At 48.0% G+C, this 24,982-nt stretch overlaps 1 protein-coding gene across 1 annotated transcript in view; it reads left to right on the forward strand.

Annotated features, from left to right (window-relative positions):
* LOC144454166 (uncharacterized) overlaps window positions 1-24,982 on the forward strand; it is a 163,188-nt gene that overhangs the window by 82,175 nt on the left and 56,031 nt on the right. The window contains exon 6 of the mRNA XM_078149521.1: window positions 1,485-1,564. Coding sequence (XP_078005647.1) covers window positions 1,485-1,564 — 80 coding nt within the window. The remainder of the gene's footprint in view (window positions 1-1,484; window positions 1,565-24,982) is intronic.

Raw genomic sequence — 24,982 nt, forward strand, 5'->3', positions numbered from 1 at the left:
GGACCTTTCCCCGTTCCGCTCTGTGTGTTTGGCTGCTGCCGCCGCTTTGGGCATTTGCAGATGCAGGAGTTGGAGCTCTGTGTTCAAAGGGACCTCGGAGGCCGAGTCCAGCCTGCTTCCTCTCTTGGAGCTTACAGCCTTTTCTATCCACTGTTTGCTCCCACTTTCCCTGGGGACCGTGCCTGGCCTTGGGCGTGAAAGTTATCAGGTATTATTTCAGGGCCCGGGGCCTTCTCATGTCACAGACGCTGGGCGGTGGGTCCACAGGGCACAGTTTCCAGATGATCTTTTGAGAGTTTCAGATAATTTGGTAAGACTACCACCTCTGAGCACAAAATGGGAAAATAATATAAGAATTCCCAGACTTCTCCTTCTACATATTGATAACATCGGTAATAATGGTTCATGTTTATATGGCGCCCCACGGTCCGCAAAACACATACTGTACGTTAGCTCCCGTGAATGTTCATTTATTTGAAGGCCCTGCTTTGAGGGTCAAGAGGTTCTGGGGTCAAATCCCATCTCTCCTGCTGGTTAGCTGTGTGACCTTGGGCAAGTCACAGAGTCAAGACCTCAGTTTCCTTATTTGTAAGATGAGGCTGGACCAGATGGTGCCTTCCTCTGGAGTCCCTTATGAAATCTGTCTTCCTGTGCCCCTGAAGGTTCTTCCAGTTATGTTCCTGTGACCTCACACGTCCATTCCAGCGTGAAATCGTAGGTGCTGGACAGGTCTTATTTAATAATAACAATAATACTATTCACACACATTATTCTGAGTAACAGCAGTTCAGACGGATTTTATCCGGACTGTGTGATTAACTGCTGACCCGTAGGTCTAGGTGATCTACAGCATGCACGCTTTAGGTAAAGGATGTTTCCGTGTCCATTTATTTAGGGGCTGGAGGGCAACTGCCAAGGGGCAAAAAACCCCAGGAGTCTTGCCGCCAGTTTGAACTTTCAGTGGCCTTTTGCAGCCTTTTTGGGTTCTCTGAGGTTTTCTTCAGTGCCTTATCCTTTCCCATCTTAATAAAACCCCCAAAGAATACATATTAAAATGGTAATTCAACCATAAGCTTATTTTGAAATGTTAATAACCCCACTGTACAGGTCTGTGTTAGATAACAAAAGGCCCTGCGAAGCTGGGCTTTCAAACCTCTATTAGCCACATGTGGGAAAGAAACATTTTAAACTAAGTGCTCTTTTTTTCCTTCTCTCTTGCATTTTTAAAGGAGCAAAAGTGACTCTTGAAGGCAAGAAAAAGGTCAATTTTTCTTCCCCCCATGTGAGATGTTTGAGGATGCATTTTTAATGTTTCATTTGGGGACTGTCTGTGCGTTCTCAGCCTGGTGGGCTTGGGGGTGTTAGACACCGGTTCTGGGGGAGTTTTGTTGATGTATCTGGTGGCCTTCCCCACTCACCTCGAGGCCTGAGGGGCTCTGGGGTGTGGGCCTGGCCAACCAAGTCTTGCCCTGTCCCTCTTTCAGCTGCTGATGCTAAAGAAAAGCAGTGTTGGGTGACTCAGCTCCAGAACTGTGCCAAGTACCACATGGAAGCTCATTCTAAGGTAGGTGCTCCTGGGAGAGGTAAACGGGTAATTATCTGGGTTAAAAAGAGCACAGAGGAACCCACGGGGATGAGCTGAGAGGGCTGGTTGTATGGCCCCTACCCCCAATCCCCAAAGCCATCTGCATTCATATAGGGAGGCCCCACATCCACAGAGATTTAAGGAAGGAAGGAGAGACGTCAGTATTCCCCATGGGGGTGATGAGCAGAGTGGAGGGAGACCCAACTCTGCTTCAGGATACTGGGAGGCAGACGGCCTGTGGGGACCCAACAGACTGTTTCCTAGGCTGTCTGTTTGAGGAAGTGTTAATTGCCCCCGAGGGGGATGACTTTCCCTTTGAGGTGTGCTAGTCAAAGATTTACAGTCAAGACCAGATGCCATCATCATGGGGTTTTAAGTACCGCCTATTCCAAACCTGATGATTATACCCTTGCAGGTGGTATTTATATGTTAAATCTATTTTTTCCCCCATTTTTTTTTAAATGGTCGTGTCTTTGAGTTAGAGACCTGGGGTTAGGTACATGACTGTCATTCCCAGGTTTATGGTGAAAAGGGTATCATTTTAAAACAATTTAAATGATTTAAAAGCAAAGTCGGGTACGGGATCTGTGTGTACCTGTTGAAGAATTGGGGTCGAAGGATGGGTTAATGAATGCTGGGTCAGTTCCCTTGAGGCTGCTGGTTCGAAGCTGGATCCTGGCTGATAGATCTGATAACCAACAGGGCTGGTTTCTGTTCTTTCTGTGCTTTGAAAACAGATGTAGCCCCTGTGGAAAGGTCACTCCCCGTTCCAGCTGGTTCGCTGTTGTTTCCTTTCTTCTCCTGCCGAGGGCCGTGTGAAACATTACTTGGGTATATTCCCTAGCCTGGGCCAATTTACTTCTGAACACAGTACTACATTTGACCTTCTTCCCAGGAAGCCTGGCGATTTTTGCTTCTTGTCTCTGAGGGTTTTTTTATCTGTCTGGCCAATTTCATACATTTGAAATGTGGGGGGAGAATCAGATCGTCTGCAGCTTGTGAACCGTTTCTTCCTTTTCCCTTTTTTCCATTTATCTCCTCCCCCTCTTTTATCTCCTCCTGCCACATCCAGACTTAAAAGGTTGCACACAGGTAGGGTTGATGGTGCTTGGCAATTGATTAAAGGTAAGGGGTAAAGGAAAGGTGGAAGAGGAGTGGTCTGTGCCTGGGTTACTGGGAGGACGGCAGCCCTGTCAGTCTTGCTGAGGAAGTTGGGAAGTGGCAGGCGTTGTCTTAACATGCAGCTAGTTTAGTTTTAGATGTGTTGAGGTTGAAGTTGAGATGGAGATATTCTACTGGGAGCTAGAGATTGGAAATTAGAAGCCAAGAGAGATGTGGGGGGCTGGATAGATAGACTTAGGATTCATTGGTTTAGAGGTGATAATTAAGGCAATGGGGGTGGATTGGGGGGAGAGGCAGACAGACATACTTACTTGGGGACAGAGCCATTAGGTCACATGTGGACACATGGGAAGAGGAAGAGTAACCAGGGAAGAAGAGTGGATGAGGAAGGATCAGACAGGTAAAAGGAGGGTCAGGGAAGCTAAGAATGGAATCGTATTTATAAGAGAATATTCATCACCCTCAGATGTTGCAAAAATGTCATAGACAGAGAAATCCTTGGTGACCCTGGTGAGAGCGTTCTCTGCTTACTGGAGGGACTGGAAGCCGTATTTGGGAGGTGCAGTAAGTTTGGGACATCTGTTTAGGAATGGCCCTTTATCACGGCTAGAAGATTTAGAGTGATTGAAAAACAATTGAATCTAACTTGTTTTTAAAGGACAATTAGAAATGCTCCCAAGTTACTTCTGATTGGAATGTCAAGGTTGGAGGACACAAACCCTTGCTGGCCTTTCAGGCCATTAGAACTTTGCTTTGGTCAAGCAAACACGCATTTACTTACTTATTTATCTGTTTATTTACTCATTCATTTATATATTTATTTATTTGTTCATTCATTTGTATCATCACCGTTATTTATTTATTTATTTATCTGTTTGTTTGTTTGCTCATTTATTTATTTATTTATTTATTTTTCCTAGGCGATGGGGTTAAGTGACTTGCTCAGAGTCACACAGCTAGTAAGTATCTGAGAACAGATTTGAACTCAGGTCTCCTGACTCCAAGGCCGGTGCTCTATCCACTGTGCCACCTAGCTGCCCCAGCAAGCATTTATTAAGCACTTATTGCATACCAGGCACTGTGCTAAGCTTTGGGGGAAAAAAAAGGCAAGAACCGTTTACCTATTGTGAAGGAGCCACAGTCTGAAGGAGAAGACATTATGTCACAGTTATGTGCTTCTGTATGAATGGGAGGTAATCTCCTCCTAGGGAAGGTGCCAGCAGGAAGGGGGATGGGAAAGGTTGCTTGCAGAGTATTGTTCAGACTCAAGTCTCCTTCTTGGGTGGAGTTTCTGTTGATATCTAATCAGACGTGTTTGGAGGGGTTTAAGTAGCTCTGCTATCAGCCAATCTCTGAATAACCTGAACAGCCACTCACTAAGCTTATGGTGCTTCAAGGTTTGCAAAATACATTTGCTATCTGCTTTGATCATCATCACAGTGACCTTTGGAGGTCAGGACCCTGAGAGGAAGCATGGTGCAGGTGGTTTGGACTTGGAATCAGGAAGGGCTGGGCTCACCTTCTACTCGGAGCTTTCTGGCTGTGAGACCCTAGCAAGTCACTTACTTGTCCTGTGCCTCAGTTTCCATAGCCGTAAATTGTGTCTGTCTGGGTGGGAGTGGGTTGGATTTGATGTCGTCTAAAGTTCCAGCCCAGTGATCCTGTGCTGAAAGCCGTACCCCCATTTTCTCTGAAAGCTTGAGACTTACGCAGCTAAGTGTTGGCGGTGAAATTCCCACTTGGCTCTTTGCACGAGAGTCCCGCACGGCCATCTTTTTTGTTATACCTTTTTCAGAGGATGTGTGTCTGATTTAGCCTGTCTGTGTCTTGTCTGCATGCCGCCGTTGTTTGCTTGTCTCCCGCATTGGACTGTGAGCTCCTTGGGGGCAGGGACTGTCTTTTGCCTTTCTTTGTATCCACAGGGCTTTGCATAGCATCTGGCACATAGCAGGTACCTAATAACTGTTTATGGACTTGACTTGAGGGTAGTACTGGGTGTTAGTAGGAGAGGTGGGGTAGGCTGGGGAGTCATTGGGCACCTGGAGGAATTCTTGCAGAGAAGAGAAGTAATATGGTGGATCATTAGTTGAGACTCTTGGATTGTAGACCCCGTTGTCCTCAGATGAGAGGTAATAATGCTAAAGGGGTCATTGTCCCTGTCCCTGTCAGATGATTCTAGATTAAGATTTGCATTGGTAGATAACTAGTGTCATGGCCCTAGTGTGAAGTCAACTGATTAGTGTAGGACTTGACCCACCTGTAAGTCCTCATTCTAATGGGAATAAATGAAAGTTCTTGACTCTTGCTAGAAAGGCTTTATCCTAATCATTTGCTCCTTTAAATAAAGAGTACCACCCTCCATTTTCCTCACCCTGCTTGAACCCTTCTATATGCACAGCTCGTTGGCCCCTCACAAGTTCATGTGGTAACAGAGGAAAAGACGCTGGGAATTGATGGGATTTCCTGGGTTCATACAACCAGTTGCTGACCACTGAGACCTGAACTTGGATTCCTGAATGTTTGTTATTTTAACTTTTTTTTAGAAATTGATTTCCTTCCCCCCTGCCCATTGCTCTAACTGCTCAGTGACCCCTGCTGCACTTCTTGCCTGCCCCTCAACCCCTACCAGAACCTTTCCTTAGAACAAGGTATTGGTATTGGTATTTCAAGGTCAAAGGGTATGATAAGAAACAGTTTAATGACATACTTAATTCCAAATTGTTTTCGGTGGTGATTGGGCACTTTGAGGCTCCACTAACAGTATATCAATGTCCCTGTCTTCCCACGACTCCTCTAACGTTTGCCAATTAAATTTTTCATCACTGTTGCCAAGATGATTGATGTGAGGTGAAATCTCAGAGTTGTTTTAATTTGTACATCTCATCCTCTTACGATTTGGTGAACTCTTTCATGTGGTTATTGATGGTAAACATTTCTTTTTTGAAAATTGAATATTCTTTCCATATGATGCCCAAATACTTCCCAAAAATGAGTTTTGTATGATTGCACATGTATAACCTACTTAAAATTTCTTACTATCTCAGAGGGGGAGGGAAGGAGGGAGGAGACAATTTGGAACTCAAAATTTAAAAAAAGGTTAAAAATTGTTTTTGCATGCAACTGGCAAACAATGAAATATTATTTAAAAAATACCTCCCAAAGGTAACATTTTCAGGTAGCTAAAAGTTATGGTTATTTGATAGAGAAGAAAGAAAGATGCAAAACAAGAAGATGTATTGTCCTATTTGTTCAGTGACCTTAGCACATCAATGAGTTTTTTCTGGATACCTTGTTAGGCTAATTGAGAACTCTCTTTGATATGTTTCAGGTAGGACCCCTTTCAGTCCAGCAAGCACTGAAGTGTTGAGCAATCCTGTTTAATCCCCTTTCAGATGCTGTAGACCATGGGAAGTATTCAAATCACACTTTGGGGGCTGTGTTCTCTACTTCTAGACTTGTCACTAACTTATTCATAAGTCTGGCTTGTCTGAGTGAATTAGATTTTGCTGTGTGTCTGCTTTGAAGAGTATAAAAATGATGCTGAGGAAATGTAATTGGCTTGCAAGGAAGGGTAAGGGGTGTCTTACTTGGAATTTCCCGTGGTGCGTTGTGTGGTAACCCCATCCTCAGGGGCTCCTGTTTCAGGTTACATAAAGGACGTATTTATAATTGTCTTGGGCAGAAATTCTTTAGAGTGGAACGGGTGGGCCTGTGCTTAATGAAATTTCCTATCACTCAGTCGAGTTAGACAGGTTTATTGGAGGATGTTAGTGTCCCTCTCCCGCAACTTCAGAGTTTTCTGATACTGGGCAATTTCACTTTCCTATTATACTAAATTCAATGTCATCTTTGTTGTGGTATTTTTACAGATAATTACCTTTTTGGTATTAAAAGCTGAGTGTAAAACATTGCCATCCAGTGACCTGAAATAAAACGCAATTCAAGAAAGGCTTTGAATAAGCTTTTGTTAAAATGATGAAGTTAGAGATTTTTATTGTCTTCATAAAGTACTGCTCAGGTCATATGCCTTCTCAAGCATTATTGTAAAAATTAGGTGTGCCAGCCGCTCCCTTAGAACGGGAATCTTGGTGGAGACAAGGACAGGAAGACCATCTTCTTAAAGATCAGATGCTGAGGAAAGCCAGAAACCACCTGGAGTGTAATGAGCATGGTCTGGGAATAAGGGGAGCAGGTTTAGAGGCCTGTCCCTGTCACATAGCTGCAAGGTCTTGAGCAAATACCTTCTCCTATTGGGCCCCCCCCTTTTTTTTAAGTCCCGTAAAGTAGAGAATTGAGCTTCTGCTGTAATGAGATTTTTTTTTTTTGGCTAGGCAGTGGGGTTAAGTGACTTGCCTATGGTCACACAGCTAGTAAGTGTTATGTGTCTGAGGCTGGATTTGAACGCGGGTCCTCCTGACTCCAGGGCTCTGGTGCTCTATCCACTGTGCCACCTAGCTGCCCGCTTATGAGATAATTTTTGTAAAGAGCATAGCACAGTGCGTGGTAGACAGTAGGTGCTTAATAATGCCTGCCTCTCCTCCGCAGCCAGGCAGAGGAGATCCTTTGGGAGCAAACCTGAGCATCGTGTGAAGCAGATACACCAGCGATCCTGGAGGAAGCTAATGTCAATCTTGGCCTCAGACTAGGTTTGGAAGGGTGAGGAAAGTGTCAGAAACAACCAGAAATCTCCGTTCTCTGCCAGAACCACGGATTGAAGAGCCGATGTTGTCTAGGGAGTTCATCCTCCCCTCTGCCCTGATGAGGAGGCTCTGGGGTGCGAGAAGCGCTTTCTTTGAATTCTCCTCCCAGGTTGCGTGTAGGCTTATCTCTTGTGGTAGCGAGCTGGCGTTGCCTGTGTTCAGCGGCCGACCCCCTGTGATTCCATCAGGTTTACACTTTATTGTCAGATTATTCAGGAAAACTCTTCAGCTCCTCATTTCAGGTACCCAAGCATCCATTATATAGGGTTCCGGCATGGACGAAGTGTATAGAGCTGCCTCCAGAGACAAGTAACCTAACTTTCCTTGTGAAGCAGACATCACTGTTGTAGAAATGGACTGACACGGTATGTGTCTCTCTTCTTATGCCACAGGAGGGACCAGGCCTGTCGAGTCATTCAGTTGTGTCTGACTCTTTGTGACCCCACTGACCATACTGTCCATGGGGTTTTCTTAGCAAAGATAACTGGAGCTGTTGGCCATTTCCTTCTCCAGTGGAGTAAGGCAACAGAGGTTAAGTGACTTGCCCAAGGTTGCACAGCTACTAAGTGTTTGAGGCTGGATTTGAACTCAGGACTTCCTGACTCCAGGCCCAGCACTCTATGGAATTTCTCAAGTGTCCTCCTCCATTTCCCTTGTCTATACATCTTCCTCTGAAGAAGAGCAAAGCAGGCAAATACAGGGAGGAAAGTAAAGGGGGGGGGTAAGTTAAGAGAAACAAGGTGAGTCATTAGCTGTAATTAGATGATTCCCATTTCTGCTTATGGAGAAGGAATTAGTAAGGGAGCAGCGATGCCCGAGCTGCTGTTAAAGGCAGCAAAGTGGATGATATAATAAGAAGGGAAGGAAGCCCGCCACAATGAAATCAAGTCTTTGTCAGACCGGGAAGCTGGCGGTGGCCATAGTGAACCGTGAGGGGACCAGACAGGAAGGGCTGAAGATTTCATTTTGAGGAGGCACAGAAGGGAAGGGGCACTGGGGCAGTGACCTGCGGAGGGTCTGCTTTGTCTGTATTTCAGCCGAAAGCCAAGAACATCTCAGCGTGCCCAAGACGTAAGTTGTCTTTCATCCTGGCGGGGAGGTGAGAGGCTGAAGGAGGGCTTCTCTACTCTCTAGGAGGAGGAAGGGATGCATAAAAGAATGGAAGGAAAGGGCTTCTGGGAGGGGAGAACAAATGGAACTAGGTAGAGAAAGGCCGGTCTAGGCTGTGTTTAGGGGGTGCCTGCTGTCTCCTCTGCCCTGGTCAGATCCCATCTGGAGGCCTGGCTTCTGGTCTGAGCACTGCCATTCTGTAACGGCGTGGATAAGCTAGAGGAAGGCCAGGGCATCCAGGGGGTTGGGAAGACTGGAGACAATTACATGAGGGGATTTAAAGGAAGAACATGGAGATTTTAGCTGGAGAGGGAGGGAATTGAATGGCTGTCATGGGGCAGAAGGAATAGATATGTTTTGCTTGATTCCAGAAGAAAAGGGGATGGATAGAAGCACCTGAGAGGAAGGTTTCGGCTCAATGAAAGGAGAGGTTTCCTTGTCATTAGAGCAAGTATAATAGACTGTCTTGGGTGATGATGATAACAATAATTGTAATGATAACAACAGCAGTAACAGCTATGGCAGTACTGATAGCTTTTACACTATGCTTTAAGGTTTGCAGAAATGCTTTACATACATTATCTCCTTTGATCCTCCCTACAACCCTGGGAGGTGGTTGCCTTTTTATTGATGAGGAAACTGAAGCAGATGGCTCAGTGGATAGAACTGGGCTTGGAATGAGGAAGGCCCATCTTCATGAGTTCAAATCTGGCCTCAGACACTTAGTAGCTGCATGACTCTGGGCAAGTCACTTAGCTTTGTTTACCTCAGCTCCTAATGAGGAAATGTAATGTAAAATGAGCCGGAGAAGGAAATGGCAACCCCCCCCCCCTCCAATCACAAAGCGTTGGGCGGACAAAAAAACCTAAAGCATAGAGAGGTTAATTGACTCTCCCAGAGTCACACATCTGGTATGTATCTGAGGTCTTCCTGCTTTCAAACCCACTGCTGATATCTACCTAGCTAGGTCACTAGTCTCTGCACCTCTTCAGGTGGAGTCTGGCTATCTACCTATGAGGAGTAATGTAGGGGGAATTCCTGCAACAGATAAAAGGTAAAATTCCTTTCATTCCACTGGCTCACAGATAAAATTCCTGGGCAGATATCATTCTGCTAGATAATCTCAGAAGTTCTTTCCAAACTAAAGATTGATTTGGATTAACTACTTAAATGTAAATACCCATCCCAGATTTCAGTCTTAAGGTACACATCAATCATTCACACCTCAGCTTGAGTTACTCTTCATAATCAGATTATTTTTATTCTCATACTTGAGATTATCTGTATATATTATCCTACTGCAATGTAAACTGTTTGAGGCTTTTTCCTTTGTACCCCCAGTATCTAGCATAGGGCCTGGAATAGAACAGATACTTAGTAAATGTCAAATAGAGGAGCAGGCAATTCAAGGCTGATGGGGCCATGGGAGGGATAGTTTTAGAGCTCAGAATTTATGGGCTGCTAGGGGTTGCTATAGGGCAGCTAGGTGTCACAGTGGGTAGAATGCCAGGCCTGAAGTCAAGAAGACTCATCTTCCTGAGATCAAATCTGGCTTTAGATACTTCTTAGCTGTGTAACCCTGGCCAAGTCACTTAACCCTCTTTGCCTCAGTTTCCTCATCTGTGAAATGTGTTGGAGAAGGAAATGGCAAACTGGTATCTTTACCAAGAACACCCCAAGTGGGCTCACGAAGAGTTGGGCATGAGTGAATGAGGACAACAAAAAGGGGGTGCTGTGGGTAGAGGGCTACACTTGGGGTCAGGAAGAGATGAGTTCAAATCTTGCGTTGGTCACTTTCTGTGTGACTTGGAGTAGCTCACTTAATCTCTGTGTGACTAAACTTTCTCATTTGTCAGATGAGGAAGCGGGGCCTGATGGGGGCCTGTCTGGTCCTTTCCAGCTCCACATGGAGGGTGCTTTGATTCTCTGAGGGGAGACTAGTCCTGGGCAGGCCATCAAACTGAAGAAACAGAAACCCGTTTACACATGGAAGCCCCGGATGTGTGAGGCAGCCAGGGTGAGGTCTGAGGGTGCCAGTCCCCGAGTGCTGAGCACAGGTACGAAGGTCTGGAGACAGGCTTGCCTTCCTTGATGGTTTTTCCTGGGCTCAGTCCCTGCTCCACATGCCTGAAATATAACATGAGGGGGTGGGCTCCAGCTTGCCGGGGACTCCCTCTGGCCAGAAGTGTGCAGTGTGGCTCGTGTCCACAGGAGGGGGGGGGCCTCTCCCGTAGAGGCAGAGTAGGAGGGAGGAGGTCTGTGTGGACAGACAGGACAGCAGCTGAATGGTAGGTAGTGAGATGTGGTGAAGCTTAAAGAGGGTTGTTGATGTTTGGTCGTTTTCAGTCACGTCTGACTCTCTGTGACCCCATTTGGGGTTTTCTTGGCAAAGATACTGGAGTGGCTTGTCGTTTCCTTTTCCAGCTCATTTGACAGATGGGGAAACTGAGGCAGACAGGGTCGAGTGACTTGCCCAGGGTCACACAGCTAGGAAGAGTCTGAGGCTGGATTTGAACTTGGGAAGATGAGTCTTCCTGACTCCATGCCTGGTGCTGTGTGCACTATGGCGCCCCCTAAAAGGAGGGTATGGGACTGCTTTAGGGTCTCCCAGCCAGTGAATGTTGGAACACCGCTTCAAGCCGTGGGTTCCTGATGCCAGATCTTGGACCCTAGATCCCGGCTAGCTTCCCGAGGCCCGGGTGTCTTTAAGGGATGAGCTCCTGGCACATGCCTTCACGTCCTCCTGCTTCAGCTTGCCTCAGCACTTGGACACGGACCCTGCTGGCTGCATTAGATAATTTCTTTTTCGCTTCTGCTGCCTGGCAACAAACCCTGGAGACATCTCCCCTTCACCCCTCCACCCCTCTGGAGGCAGTGCCGCAGTTTCTCTGTGTGTGAGGCTTTGGGATGGGCTCCCCAGACCTGTGGACCGATTCAAGAGGGGCTGTGAACCTGGATGGGAAAAATCAATGTCAGCTTTATTTCCATATAACTGGTGTCCTCCATAATCTGTGTATTTTATTTGGGGCATTTAACACCATTGTTCTGGGAAGAGAGGTGGAGGCGTCACCAGTCTGCGAAAGGGGTCTATCCCCTAAAGCAGGTTAGGAATTTTAGACCCAAAAGGCCAGTTGATGGTGATGGTGACTTTAGTCACTTAGATTGTGCTATAAAGTGTCAAGAGGACTTTGCTGTATTATTTCATTTGAGCCTTTTAAATGACTGTTACAAGTATTAATGTTTCCACTTTAAAGACGAGGAGACTGAGGCTCGGAGGAGGGAGGGGCTTGGGTAGGGGCACCTTGAGTAGAATTTGGAATGTGGCCTTCCCGCTTCTGAGTCAGGGCTGTTCACCCGCCCTGCCACATGTTCCGTGAGCTCTTGGGGTGAGCAGAGAACCATGTTGGACGTGGCTTGGGGGTGTGTGTGTCTCCCTGCACCGCGCGCCCCCCCCCCCGCAGCTTTGTTTGAGACTAGACAGAGGCAATGAGCCCCAGGACCGGCCCTCGCTGGCTCCTCGTCCAGGCAGGTGACAGCCCCATCCGTCAAGCTGCCTGGCCTTCCTTCACATGTCTCCCAATGAGGGATACAAACAGAAGCAGAGAACCATTTTCCTGATGGTCTTGGGGGGAGGCCATTAGCCCTGATGGATCTTCCCTCACCTGTACGGAGTGTGTGTGTTTGGCGGCGTGATGGATGGAGGCCTCCTGTCCCCGGCACCCGGACCCTCTCCCCCTCTGTGCCTTGCCTTCCAGTCATGACTTTGCATAGACCCAGATGCTGCTCTAATGCATGTTCCAGCCCTCATTTCTGCTGAAGGAGCGAATTCTGCCTTTACTTGAAGGTTCCCCGCCCCTCCCCCCTCTCCGTGCGTGCCTGCCTGCCTGCCTGACATCTCGGAGAAGGGATGAGTTGGTCGCTGTTGCCCGTACCTCGACTGCCTGGTAAGTGGCTTCCCCGCCCGCCGGCTCGTGGGGCAGGGCCGGGCAGCGCTGGCTGCCTTCCTCGTGGTTGCCTGGCCCTGCCGGATCTGGTCCCTCCCGATGGGCTGCGGTGACTCATCCCTGGTGAGGACCGACAGCTGCTCTTCAGGGCTCTCGTCCCCAGAGCCTCGGCAGCAGCGCGGTGGCTTCTGCCACCTGCCTCATCCCAGGGCGTGTAAGGTAAATGCCGGGGACACGGGACTTCTGTCTGTGACTGATGCCAGGGAGGGCAGCTCCCCGGTGAAGGAGCTCCTTGGGGTGGGAGGCCCGGGCCCCCGAACCCTCCTCGGACAAAGGCTGGGGAGCAGGGGCTGGAAGGCTTTTTAGCTCCGCTGCCCTCTGAAAAGCCTTCTCTTGGTTCTGATGTAGAATTTTGTAACTGCTTTCAATTCAGACGGACTTGGAAGTAAACCTGAATTATGACGTTGGCTTTAATATGTTAATAGATGTTTTATGGGAAGTGTCCTAACAGGAGAGGCAGCATGGCCAGACGAGAGTCACAGATTGAGGGGCTAGCTCCCACTTTACAGGTGAGACAGCTGAGGCACACGGAGCGTCGTAGTGACCCTTCCAGGTTTACACAGCCCGAGTGTAAGGTGTCTGAGGCAGGATTTGAACGCAGCTCTTCCTGGTTCTGGGTTTACCTTTGGCTCTCAAAACTGGCCTCTATACTTGTGACACGGAGCGTGTGGCTCTGAGTGACCCCTTTGGTGGCGCTTTGCCTCGGTTTCTCAGTCTGGAAAGCATGAATAAGATCGGCCCTTATGTCTGGTCATCATAAGAATGTTGTGAGTTAGCATTAGTTACTCTGGCTTCCTCAGGCCTGTGGAAAAGGGGAGAGTGGTGTGATGTAGAGCCAGGAAGACCTGGGTGCAAATCCTGCCGTTAAAGTGTTTGTTGAGCGTCCGCATGCCCTCTTGGACTGTCTGTTGCACAGGAGCCCATAGGATGTGGAAAGGATTGCAGAGAACGGTTATTCCCCTGCAAGTGAATTGCCAGCCTGCATTGTGGGGAGAGTTTCTCTCCTGGGAATGCCACATGCTGGAGAAATGCCAGGTCTGGAATCCTGCAAAACCTCTTCTCCCTAAGCTCCCTTCCTCCCTGCATTCTGAAAGGTCAGCTAAGTGGAGACTTTGATAATGGGTTCAGTCCCCAGGAAGGTGGGGGGGCTCTGTGGGTGGGGGTGGGGTAGAATCCACAGGACGTTTAAAGTTCCCCATTGCCTTTTCCCCCTGCATTGAGGCAGATGAATAGCAGAATAGAATGTATTTTTGAAAACACAGGTAGACCAGGCATCTGCCAAGGGGCCACTGATGTCATTACATTTCCCAGAAGCTGAAGAGTAATGTGGGGATGATGGGATGTTGTTTTCCCATTTAATCGTAGGAAGTATTGGTGCCTGAAATGAAATTCAGGGTGTGACTGAAAATGCTGGGGAATAAAGCCAGGGCTTCCCACTGTGTGCAGAGGACTCGGGGGAGTCACAATTGCATGGGAACCCCCAGGATTGGGGTGAGGAGAGTTGGAGGTTTTCCTAGTGGTTACGAGCACACTAGAAGTGGATTGGTGGAACCCATCAGTCCGTCTGTGGGCATTGATTAAACACCTGTTACAGTCTGTGCCCAGCCCCGGGCTAGATGCTGGGGGTGCAGTGGCCAGAATGCAAGAGCCTTCCCTCAGTGGGCTTACTGCATGTACACATTGCATCGATGTGCATAGAACCAGCACGAAACGTATGCAAAGAGGTTCTGGGAGAGAGGGTGTGAACAGCTGGGAGAGTCGAGAATGACTTCAGAGGGAAAAGGGGGTGGGCCGGCCCCATAGCACGCCGAGGGGTAATAGGTGATGGGCAGCCCAGGACTCGTGATCTTTTCCTCCAAACCCTTCCCTCTCCTCACTTTGCCTGTTACTGTTGAGTATATTGCCAAGCCCCCCAAGATAGAAACCTCGGGGTTGTCCTTGACGTCTCCCTATCCCCCAGTCCCATAACTAATCCCTTGCCGAATCTCATCATCCCTATGTTCACACCATCTCTCACAACAGTTCAGGCTCTTCTCCCCTCCTAGCTGGACCCTTGCAGAGGCCTGCTCACTGGTGTCCTGCCTCTCATCTCTCCCGACTCTAATCTGGCTGCTCAACGTTCAGAGTGCTCTTCCTAAAGCGCAGCTCTGACCGCGTCGGCTGCCTCCCCCTCAGTGAGCAGCATTGTCTCCCTGTGCCTCTAGGATAAGTTCTGTATAAAATCCCACTTGGCGTCCCTGACCTCTTCCCGCCTTTCCAGTCTTTTTATCCTTTACCCCTCCCCCATACTCTGATCCAGCAACACTGGTGTTCTTGCCGATGTTTGAATATAACACTTCATCCGCCATCTGCCCTGCCTTTGCCTGGGCTGGGCCCCGTGCCTGGAATGCTCCGTCCCCTTACCTCCATCTCTTAGATTCTCTGGCTTCTGTCAAGACTCGGCTGCTGCTAATGCCTTCCCTTCGCAGATTGCCTCCATCTGCTCTCTATCTATACCTGGCGGTTTGAGGAGAGGAGCTGTGTTTTGTCCTGTCCGTTTCCACCTGTCAGCGCAGTGTCTAGCCCCTGGTAATTGCCTGTAGATGCTTGTTAATTGGTGGACGGATGGAGAATGTCAAGTTGAAAGGGGTCTTAGAGGTCATCTAGTCCTACTCCTCGTTGTACAGAGAAGGAAACTGAGGCTGAGGGTTGTTCAGTGAATTGTCCAAGATCACATAAGTAGAACTGAGCCTGAGAGCTCTGACTCCAGACCGCTCATGAGGTGATAGTGGCCTCGCTCTAGTTCATTCTGGCGTGAAGTCAGACTTTTGAGATATTATCGAGGTTTGTTTGGGCTTTGGAGTGAAATCATGTTTGCTCTTTTTAAAAAAGCAGTTTAGATTTGTTTTTTATTGTAGTTTATTATTTTATTTCAGATTTATTTTTATTTCAGTATTTTATTGTTATTTATTTGTTGGATACATGAAGTGGGAGAATGTGGATTTAAAAGGTTTAGGAATGGCCGCTGTCTGGTGTAGTGATGGTGCTGATGGATGCTTCTTCACGTTTGAAATAGGAGACTTTAAATATTTTTGATCGTAGATTTTGATGCCTTTATTTTGTTTTCACATCTCCTAGCCTCCCTCCTGTATCTCTGCCTCTTCCAGAGAGCCATCCCTTAGAGCGAAGGATTGTTTAATTTAATATTTTATTTTTTCCCAATTACATGTAAAAACATTTTTAACATTCCCTTTTTTTCTCCAAATTTTGAGTTCCATATTCTTTCCACCCAAAGTTTGACGTAGGTTGTACGTATGCAGTCATACAAAATTCATTTCCACGTAAGTCATTCTGTGCAAGAAAACACAGACAAAAATACCGCAAGAAAAATAAAGAAAGTAAAGAAAAAGTGCCTTTGATCTGCGTTCAGGCTCTACCGGTCCTTTCCCTGGGGATGGACAGCGCCTTTCGTCATAAGTCGTGCAGAATTGTCTTGGACCATTGTATTGCTGAGAATAGCTAAGCTAATCGTAGTAGATCATCCCGCGGTATTGCTGTTACTGTGTACAGTGTTCTCCTGGTTCTGCTCATTTCACTTTGTATCCGTTCGTGTAAGTCTTCCCAGGTTTTTCTGAAATCCACCTGCTCATCATTTCTCATGGAACAATAGCATTCCATCACAATCTTCTACAGCAGCTTGTTCAGCCCTTCCCCAGCTGATTGCCATCCCTTTGGTTTCCAGTTCTTTGCCACCACTAAAAGAGCTGTTATAAGTATTTCTGTACATGTGGATCCTTTTCCTTTTTGTTTTTTATCTCTTTGGGATACAGACTTAGGAGTGGTATTGCTTGGTCAAAGGGAATGCATGGTTTCATAGCCCTTTGGACATAGTCCCACATTGGTTGGATCAGTTCACAACTTCACCAGTGGTGCGTTAGTGTTTTAATTTTCCTACGTCCCCTCCAACATTTATCGTTTTCCTTTTCTGTCGTGTTAGCCAATATGACAGGTATGAGGTAGTAGCTGAGAGTTGTTTTGATTTGCATTTCTCTCATCAGTAGTGATTTAGAGCTTTTTTATATGACTATAGATAGCTCTGATTACTTGGTCTGAAAGCTGCCAGTTCATATCATTTGACCATTTATCAGTTGAGGAATGGCTCTTATTTCTATAAATTTGACTTAGTTTTCTATATGTTTGAGAAATGAAGTCTTTATCACAGAAACTTACTGTAAATTTTTTTTCACAGTAATGATTTCACAGTAATGAATTGCCCTCCATCTGTTTTCCCCCTGTTTATCCTACTCTCTGTCTCTCCTTTTACCCTGTCCATTCTCAAAAGTGTTTTGGTTCTGACTTTTACCTCCTCCAAACTGCCCTCCCTTCTGTCAGCTCCCCTGCCTCTTATCCACTTTCCTTCCTACTTTCCTGTAGGGTAAGATGGTTCTACACTCGACTGAGTAAGTGTATTATTCCCTCTTTGAGCCAGTTCTGATGAGAGTAAGGTTCTTGTGTTCCCCACCTGGCTTCCGTCATCTCCCCCCCCCCCCGAAATCTCCTTCAGGCCTCTTTCATGTCAAATAATTTATTCCATTCTACCTCTCCCTTTCCCCCTCCCGGTTCATTCTTCTTTCTTATCCCTTTATTTTTTGTTTTTTTAGATAATTGTCCCATCACATTCAACTCACACCCCTGCTTTCTGTCTATCTGTACTCCCTCTAACTGCCCTAATAACGAGAAAGTTTTTAGGAGTTATAAATACCATTTTCCCATGCAGGAATATAAACAGTTTAACTTTATCAAATCCCTTATGATTTCTCTTTCCCGTTTGCCTTTTTTATGCCTCCCTTGAGTCTTGTATTTGAAAGTCAGGTTTTCTGTTCAGCTCTGGTCTTTTCATCAGGAATGCTTGACAGTCCTCTGTTTCATTGAATGTCCCCAAAGAATTTATTTTTTTTTTTGCAAAGAAGAAGAGGAGAAAAAACCGAGTCAGTAAAACCAATCAACATGTTTTTAATCATGACCTTTCATCTGCCATGTGATCAGGGTTGAAGACTCTGTGGGGAACAGAGATGAAATTCTGTTTGAGCATTTGGGACAGGGAAGAGGAGAGACCAGCATGTCTTTTTTTTTTTTAATTTAATTTTTCTCTTAAACGTCTCAAATTATTTATTTATTTATTTGTTCTTTTATTTGTTTATTTATTTATTTTCAGCATGTCTGTTGTTGGGGAAGAATCGGTTAACAAGCCCAAGCATTGATCATGTGCATTTGTATCTAGGTGCTGGGCCCAAAGACAGTTGGGCGGCTAGGGAGCATGATGGCACGCAGGGTGCTGGGCCTGGAGTCAGGAAGACTCGAGTTCAAATCCAGCCTCAGACACTTAGTAGCTGGTCAAGTCACTTAACTTCTGTTTGTCTCAGTTTCCTCAGCTGTAAAATGGGGATAATAATAGCTCCTGCTTCCCAGGGTTGTTGTGAGGACCAAATGAGGGAACGTGGACATTTTGCAAGCCTCATCTCATCTGAATCTGTCACCCGCCCTAGGAAGTGGGTGCCACAGGGATTATTGTCCCCACTTTACAGATGGGGAAAACTGAGGCTTGTTGTCGCTGCAGCTGAGTAAACGCCAGGGGGAAGAGGCTTTGGACGTGGGTGTCTCCGAGTCCATATTGATCGTTCAGAATTGTAGAACGAGTCCCCCTGGGGCTCAGACGGCGGCAGCTGAGAGAAGACCTTTGGATTTGGCCACAGGGAGGCCGTGGGACCCTGTGGAGTGCCCAGGTTCCCTTGTCATCTTGGCCACTGGCACCGGTTGTTTTTTTTTCCCTCCAAGTCTTTTTTTAAAAATGCGCTTGCAGTGAACAGAAACGGCCCTGAATAGAACCAAGATGGGAAAGGCATTGAGTCTCAGCCAAGGGCTCAGAGAGGAGATCTGTGCCGGGGGACCAGTCAGTTAGGAGGGGGCAGAAGGACTAAGTCATAAGGAGTCTGAAGAAGAGGGAGATACCAAGGCTTGGAAAAGAGTCTTAGACCTCATTAATGCCAGAAAAGGGCGACGGAGAGATCCCTAAGTAATGCTGCCCTATGTACCTCCTTTCCCATTTTACAGTCCTCTGTCTGTGCAGCATGGGCATTCACTGTTGGTGGGGATCGGAAGGGCTTTCACTGGTGATTTTCCACGGTAGAGAAGGTGATGGCTTTACTCTTACCCAGCTGACAGAAAGAGGGAGGGTTGTTATACATGCAGTGTCCCATCGTGCTGAATGCTTATTGGATATAACAGAGCATTTGATGTGGTCGAGGACAGAAGGCCACTTTAAAACTTCCCTTCCAGTAAGATATGACCCATCCATGTATTAAATCATTTAAGATTCCTTGAAAGGCAGAATAACAGAGAGAGCTTTGCTTAAAAATCCTCTGGTCACGGACAATAGGTGAGGCGTAGAAAAGAGAGCTGGGGAGTGGCTTCCCGAGGTGTTTGCCCCCATGATGGAGATGACCCGGCAGAGCCCGGGTTAAGGCGGATTCCCTCAGGGCGAGCTCCAGATAGAGATGTCATCACACTGGGGGCAGGCAGCAAGCCCGGGAACATCGCAGAGCTTGTTGGAAGAGATGTGGAACAACTCAGGAGTTTGGCTTAACCATCCACACAGGAAAAACCAAGTGGATGAAGAAGTGCTCCAGTTTTCCCATAATCACGGTTGGCTTGTCTATCAGTGAGTGTATCTGTCTGGGACGGGCAGCACCAACGGTCTGTGAGTTTGGCCAAGAACTCATTGGCAGGAGTAGAGTGGGCTGGGTTCTCTTCAGAAGCTCTGTTAGAGACCCCAACATCCTCCCAGGAACAGAGGTCTGTATTTTTAATACCAACACCATGTTCACATGGTGGTGACGCCTGGCACACAGTACTCTCCAGAGGTCTGAAAGTGACCATCGCACAGAGGCCATTGAAGAGACACAGATAGTGAGTGTGAGCAGGCTTGTGGCACTCTTTGGGGAAGAGCAGGAGTGTGGAAGATGTCAGCAGGGAAATGTACGGTTGAAAACTAAGATGGTCCGTCTTTATTGCAGGTGGGCAGCCTGAGGACTCGGCTGAACTCCTTGGGAGAAAAGACCCCAACAGGCTAGAGGGCCCAGCCGCCTTGTAGATATGCCCTGAAATGAGGGTCACTGCTGGAGAGGTCACCCCCCAGCCTCCTCCATCACGGCCGACTTCTGGGGGGCCCTGGCGGGGCAGGCGTGGAGGATTCTAGTGGCCAGCACTTCAGGGTGTATGCAAGCGGCTGAGATGACACCTTTGTCTGAGAACATCACATAAAACTGTCAGTAACAAAAACAACTGCCTGAATAAACAGAAAAAAGGGGAAGGAGGAGAGTTTTGGGGACAATTCTTCCTTCCTAATCCTCGGTGGGGCGGAACCAGGCGGGTGCACCCAGGAGGCGAGGGATGTGAGTGCAGATCCCGGGACTGCCCGCTCCGATCCAGTTTCCTTTCTTATTTCTTTTCCTTCCTGATGGTTGTGGTCAGTTTGAACTCTGCCACTATGGCTCCGGAATATCAATTTGGTCTGCTGGGGAACCCTGGTTTTGTGGTTGGAAAATCCTGCGCCTTCCCAGCCGTGTAATACCATCTGTGTGGGGTCAGTACTGAGAATATGGGGCCTCTGATCCTGGCAGAAGGTGGGCATCACTCAATCCGTGATCCTGCGAAGTTGAGCTAATTGTGATCTCTTTTGAGGACTTAGCTCTTGAGTCATTTCAGGGCTGGGGAGAGGCAGCTAGGGGGCACCATAGAGCACAGAGTGCTAAATCTGATCACTGACACTGTGACCCTGGGTAGATCGTTGGCCTTTCTTGGCCTCAGTTTTCTTGTCTGTAAAATGGGGATAATGATAGCGCTTATCTCTTTGGGCTGCTGTGAGAATTGAATGAGAGAATATTTTAAAGTGTTCTGTAAACCTTGGGATGCTCTGTAAATGTTAGTTGTTGATGATGGTGGTGGTGGGTACATCCGTTCCGGGAGACCTCGTGATGATGATATCACGGATCCTTCATCTCCCCTAGGGCGTTGGCTGCGAGCTCACACTTGAAATAGGATTCCTAGACCTGAGAGCCAGCCCCTGGCTTTACCAGTGCGATCACAGAACCAGGAGACAGCTCGGCCTGTAGCGGAGAGAACCAGCATCTTTGGAGTTAGGAAGATCTGGGTTCAGGTCTCTCTCCTGACACCCGCTGGCTTTCCCTTATCCCCACCCCAACATGTGCCTTCACCTCTCAGTCCTCGAGGTAGTTCGCTGAGGCCAGAAGTTACGGAGCAGGAGAGACCTAGGTTGGCGGAGGGTGTGTCCTCACCGGTTAAAAAAAATGGCAGATTCATTCACCGAGGCTCTGAGTAGGGGGATAGCTCCGACTACCCATACCTGATTATCGTTCAGTCCTGTTTCAGTCATGTCCAGTTCTTTGTGGCCCTGTGTGGAGTTTTCTTGGCAGAGATCCTGGAGTGGTTTGTCATTTCTTTCTCCAGCTCATTTTTACAAGTGAGGAAACTGAGGCAAACAGGGTGAAGTGACTTGCCCACGGTCACACTGCCAGTGTCTGAGATGAGTCTTCCTGACTCTGGGCCCAGTGCTCTGTGCACTGTGGCACCGCCTAGCTGTCCCCTACCTGATCACGAAGCCCCTTTACAAAGTGCCCCATAATTGGTCCTTGGCCCTGGGCTCGCAGACCTCCTAGAGCGGGGATGTTTCCCCAGTATTGCGCCTTGATTGGCTCCTCTCTCACCCACGGCTCCTAGTTGTGTTCTATGGGGCCAAGCAAAACGCAGCTCTTTCCCTTTGCTGGTCCTTTGAATGTGACCCTCGTGAACTCCCCAAGGCTTCCCTGACACCCCCATGTTTCCTCTTGCATAGAAGGAGGAAAGTCACATTTGTACCCTGTGATGTCGGTAACTCCCAGTGAGGAAGTGCCCCCCTCCAGTGCAGACGTCCCCCCACCCTGCAGCCGCATCCTGTGGGGCTGCCATGGTGGAGGCGGCGGCCCTGAGAGGCCTCCCAGGGTCCCCCGGCACCTCCTCCCTCCAGGCCAGCTCTCCCCCTGCTATTCCACGCTGCCGACTCCGATCCCAGCACCAGAGGCTTCTCTGTAGGGCTTCATGAGATCCTGATCTAACCTGCCCAGGAGGACAAGGGGGTTTGGACTCCAGGGGAGCGCTTTAATGGGAAGGCAGCTTCAACTATTACAGAATAGCTACCTTTTCGCTCACCCAGTCTTACTTTAAACTTGATTTTTTTCTAGACCCAAGTCAGTGTCACCCACCATAGTGGGAAGGGCCCTAAACGTGGAGCTTCTTTGCTTACTGTCCGTGTGATGTCAGGCAAGATCCTTGGCCTCCAAGAATACGGATTCTTGTGTCCTCCTCAGTGAAATGAAAGGGTTGGCCTCCATTGGGTCAGGGCATCAGCCCTTTGGGCCCTTTGTCAGTGTCAGATAAAATGCCTGCAATCGCAGGAAAGGAAACCCATTACATTGAGATGGAGTGATCAAAATATTTTAAAAATCATCTCCCAGCCCTCAGGCCAGGGACGTTGTCCCCACGATTGGGATCTGCAGGACCCACCTCGAGGCACTGTAGGGAAGACCAGGCAGGGGGTGGGGAGGACCAGGCGGGCGGTGGGGAGGACCAGGCGCGCAGTGGGGAGGATCATACGCAGTGGTATATGTGTGTAAGAGACTGGTCAGCTGTCAATATGTTGTGTAGTAAATAGCCTGTTAGTTCTTCAAGGCCCCTGATACTTGGCAGATTTGGAGCGTAGTGAAAAGTTGCTTCTGTGGCCACAAACATCATCTCCCTTTGTTAGAATTGTCTCTAGATTTTAGAAAACAGCAGCCTCGTACCCCAGACTTTGACCCCTTTCTTCGTCCCTCGGCTGCCCATACCCAGCACTGGCCAGTTCTCCGGCCCTCTGTTCCTTTTTTTTTTTTTTTTGGTTAGGCAATGGGGTTAAGTGACTTGCCCACTGTCACACAGCTAGTAAGTGTTATGTGTCTGAGGCCGATTTGAACTCAGGTCCTCCTGACTTCGGGGCCGGTCCTCTATCCACTGTGCCACCTAGCTGCCCCTGGCCCTCTGTTTCCACAGCAGTCTGTTTCTCGGGTCCGTTTCCACAACCAAACCTCCCTCTTCCCTCTCTGGGGATGGTCACCTCTCCTGTGGCGGCTTCCTTGACCACCTTCCCGGCTGTTGGGAGCTCAGGAAACCCTGAAGTGCCTCGTTTTGGAATCTAGGTTCTGTTTATGAGAAAAGGAGGCCTGGTCTTGGGATGGTGGGACCTCCCCCATTCTACCTGGGCTTTCATTCAGTTGGTGTAGTGGGACCTGTTGTCAAGCAGTAAACATTTATTAAGCGCCTGCTGTGTGCCGGCTCTGGGCTAAGGCGTAACACTGGATGCTGAGGATACAAAGCCCTTGCCCGGCATATGGTTTACGTTCTATTAGGGAAACGGCGTGTGTGAGTGAGAATCTACAAAATAAATGTGGGGTGCTGTCTCTTTTGGTGGGAGGAGGCATTAACAACCAGGGATGTGGAATAATGAGAGCTAGCATTTATATAATGCTTCAAAACTTTAAAATAAATAATATATAATGGAACATATTATAAATACTAAATAATAGAAATATAAATAATATAAATAAAATAGTAAATAAAATGAAACTTTAAAACTTGCAAAGTACTATACAGACATTGTATTTGATGCTCACAAGAGACAGCCGTGGGAGGTACAGTTACTGTCTCCATTTTAGAGATGGCAGACTGAAATTAAGGGACTTGCCCACCGTCACCAGCTAGTAATGTCTGAAGCTGGATTTGAACTCGGGTCTCTCTGACTCCAGGCCTAGTTCCCCGCCCACTGTACTGCCCAGCTGCCTTTAGGAGATGGTGTTTGTGGTGAGCTTTAAAGGAAGCTGAGGGAAGGAGGGAGGAACATTGTCGTCAGCCTAGGGATGGGGGAGAATTTGTGCAGAGGTGTGTTGAGGGGACGCTGGGTCCTTGGGAACTTTGAACGTTCTCTGGCAGAAATGAAATAAAGTCATACGTGTAGACACACGTGATTCACCCGGTAAAGATAAGGAGGCTCAGTGGGGAGGGAAGGCCTCATGTAGATGGTGCTTGAGGTCAGCTTTGGAGGAGGCTGGTGGTCTTGGAGGTGCAGGTGTGGTGGCCCTGCCTTAATTCCTGGAGGCAAAGCCCTTTTACCCGGCCTCGTTGGGAACCTTTCTCAATGGGGTGTTGAGACTCCAAACTACCCCCTGCCCCTCTCTCCATCTGAGAAATAAACCCGGCAAATTCAAACCTTGACTCAGTGAAGGCTTTACAGCATATTTTGTGTTTGAGTAAAAAGAATGAAAGAAGAGTGAGTGAGTGTGTGTGTGTCTATATCTATGTGTATGTGGTGGGGGAGGAGGGAGACAGTGTATAGGTGAGGTGGGTTGTTGCGTGCACATGTGTGCAGTCAGTTAAAAGAAATGCACCCTGAAAATGCCTGAGAAGCCCAGCTGCTCACAAAGGTACGTGGTGCCACGGTGTGTGTGCTGACGAGCCTCCCTCTGCACCTTCCTGCCCCGGGACCTCCATGGCATCATGTGCGGCGCTGGGCTCCGTGGGCCACTTACAAACCTCTGCCTCTCTTTCCCGACCACCATCAACTCCGCACGGCTCAGAGGGATCGTTAGTGGGATTTGTTTCATGCACCCTGGAGCCTTAGGCTTACTGACAAAAGGGTGGGGTCTTCCCTCTCCCCTGAAATGCTACTAAGAGGGAGCCTTGGGAAGGACAGTGTCTGCTGTGGGGAGATCAGTGCTTCTGGGAGGTGGGTTATTGATTACCTCGAGTCACATAGGCCGCTGGTGATTAGAGCAGGCTTTTCGCTGTGTGGACAGCTTCACTCAGGAACAGGATACCGAAAGGTTTTTTTGCTGTAACACAGGAAATGTTTAAGCCACGGTTAACTTTAATTTGTTGTGGTTCGCATGGGAGCAGACTTGCCCTGGCCAAATTGGTTGCTTTCCTGCCCTGCGTTTCTGGTGGAGATCATCTGGGTGGGCTCTTGTCTGCGAGGGAGAGCGGGAGGGAGTGGAGAAGAAGTTCCAGCGAGAAATGACCATCTCCAGGGTGGCCATAACAGAATTTTGCCTTGGAAATCACCTGGAGTCCGATGCACAAGGAGGTAGAGTTTTTGGACATGACTGATGCAGGATTTTTCCCCGCAGTGGGTGGAGGAAGGTGGGAGGGAGAGAAAATAGATTTTTGTTCACTGGGGAAAAATGAGGTAAAGCCTTAAAATGAAACCACCTGAGGATGATCAAGTGTGCAAAGGTCGCCTGTAGATACACTTAGGATGTGCCCGCCCAGTCTGGTGAAACCCTCTTGTTCATCATGCATGTTGGGGGGTGGGGGGGGTGGGGCGCTTGGAGGTCGTGCCA

Source organism: Phascolarctos cinereus, unplaced genomic scaffold, assembly GCF_003287225.1.
Source record: "Phascolarctos cinereus isolate Bilbo 61053 unplaced genomic scaffold, phaCin_HiC Scaffold_1;HRSCAF=81, whole genome shotgun sequence".
In the NCBI taxonomy this organism is placed as follows: Eukaryota; Metazoa; Chordata; class Mammalia; order Diprotodontia; family Phascolarctidae; genus Phascolarctos; species Phascolarctos cinereus.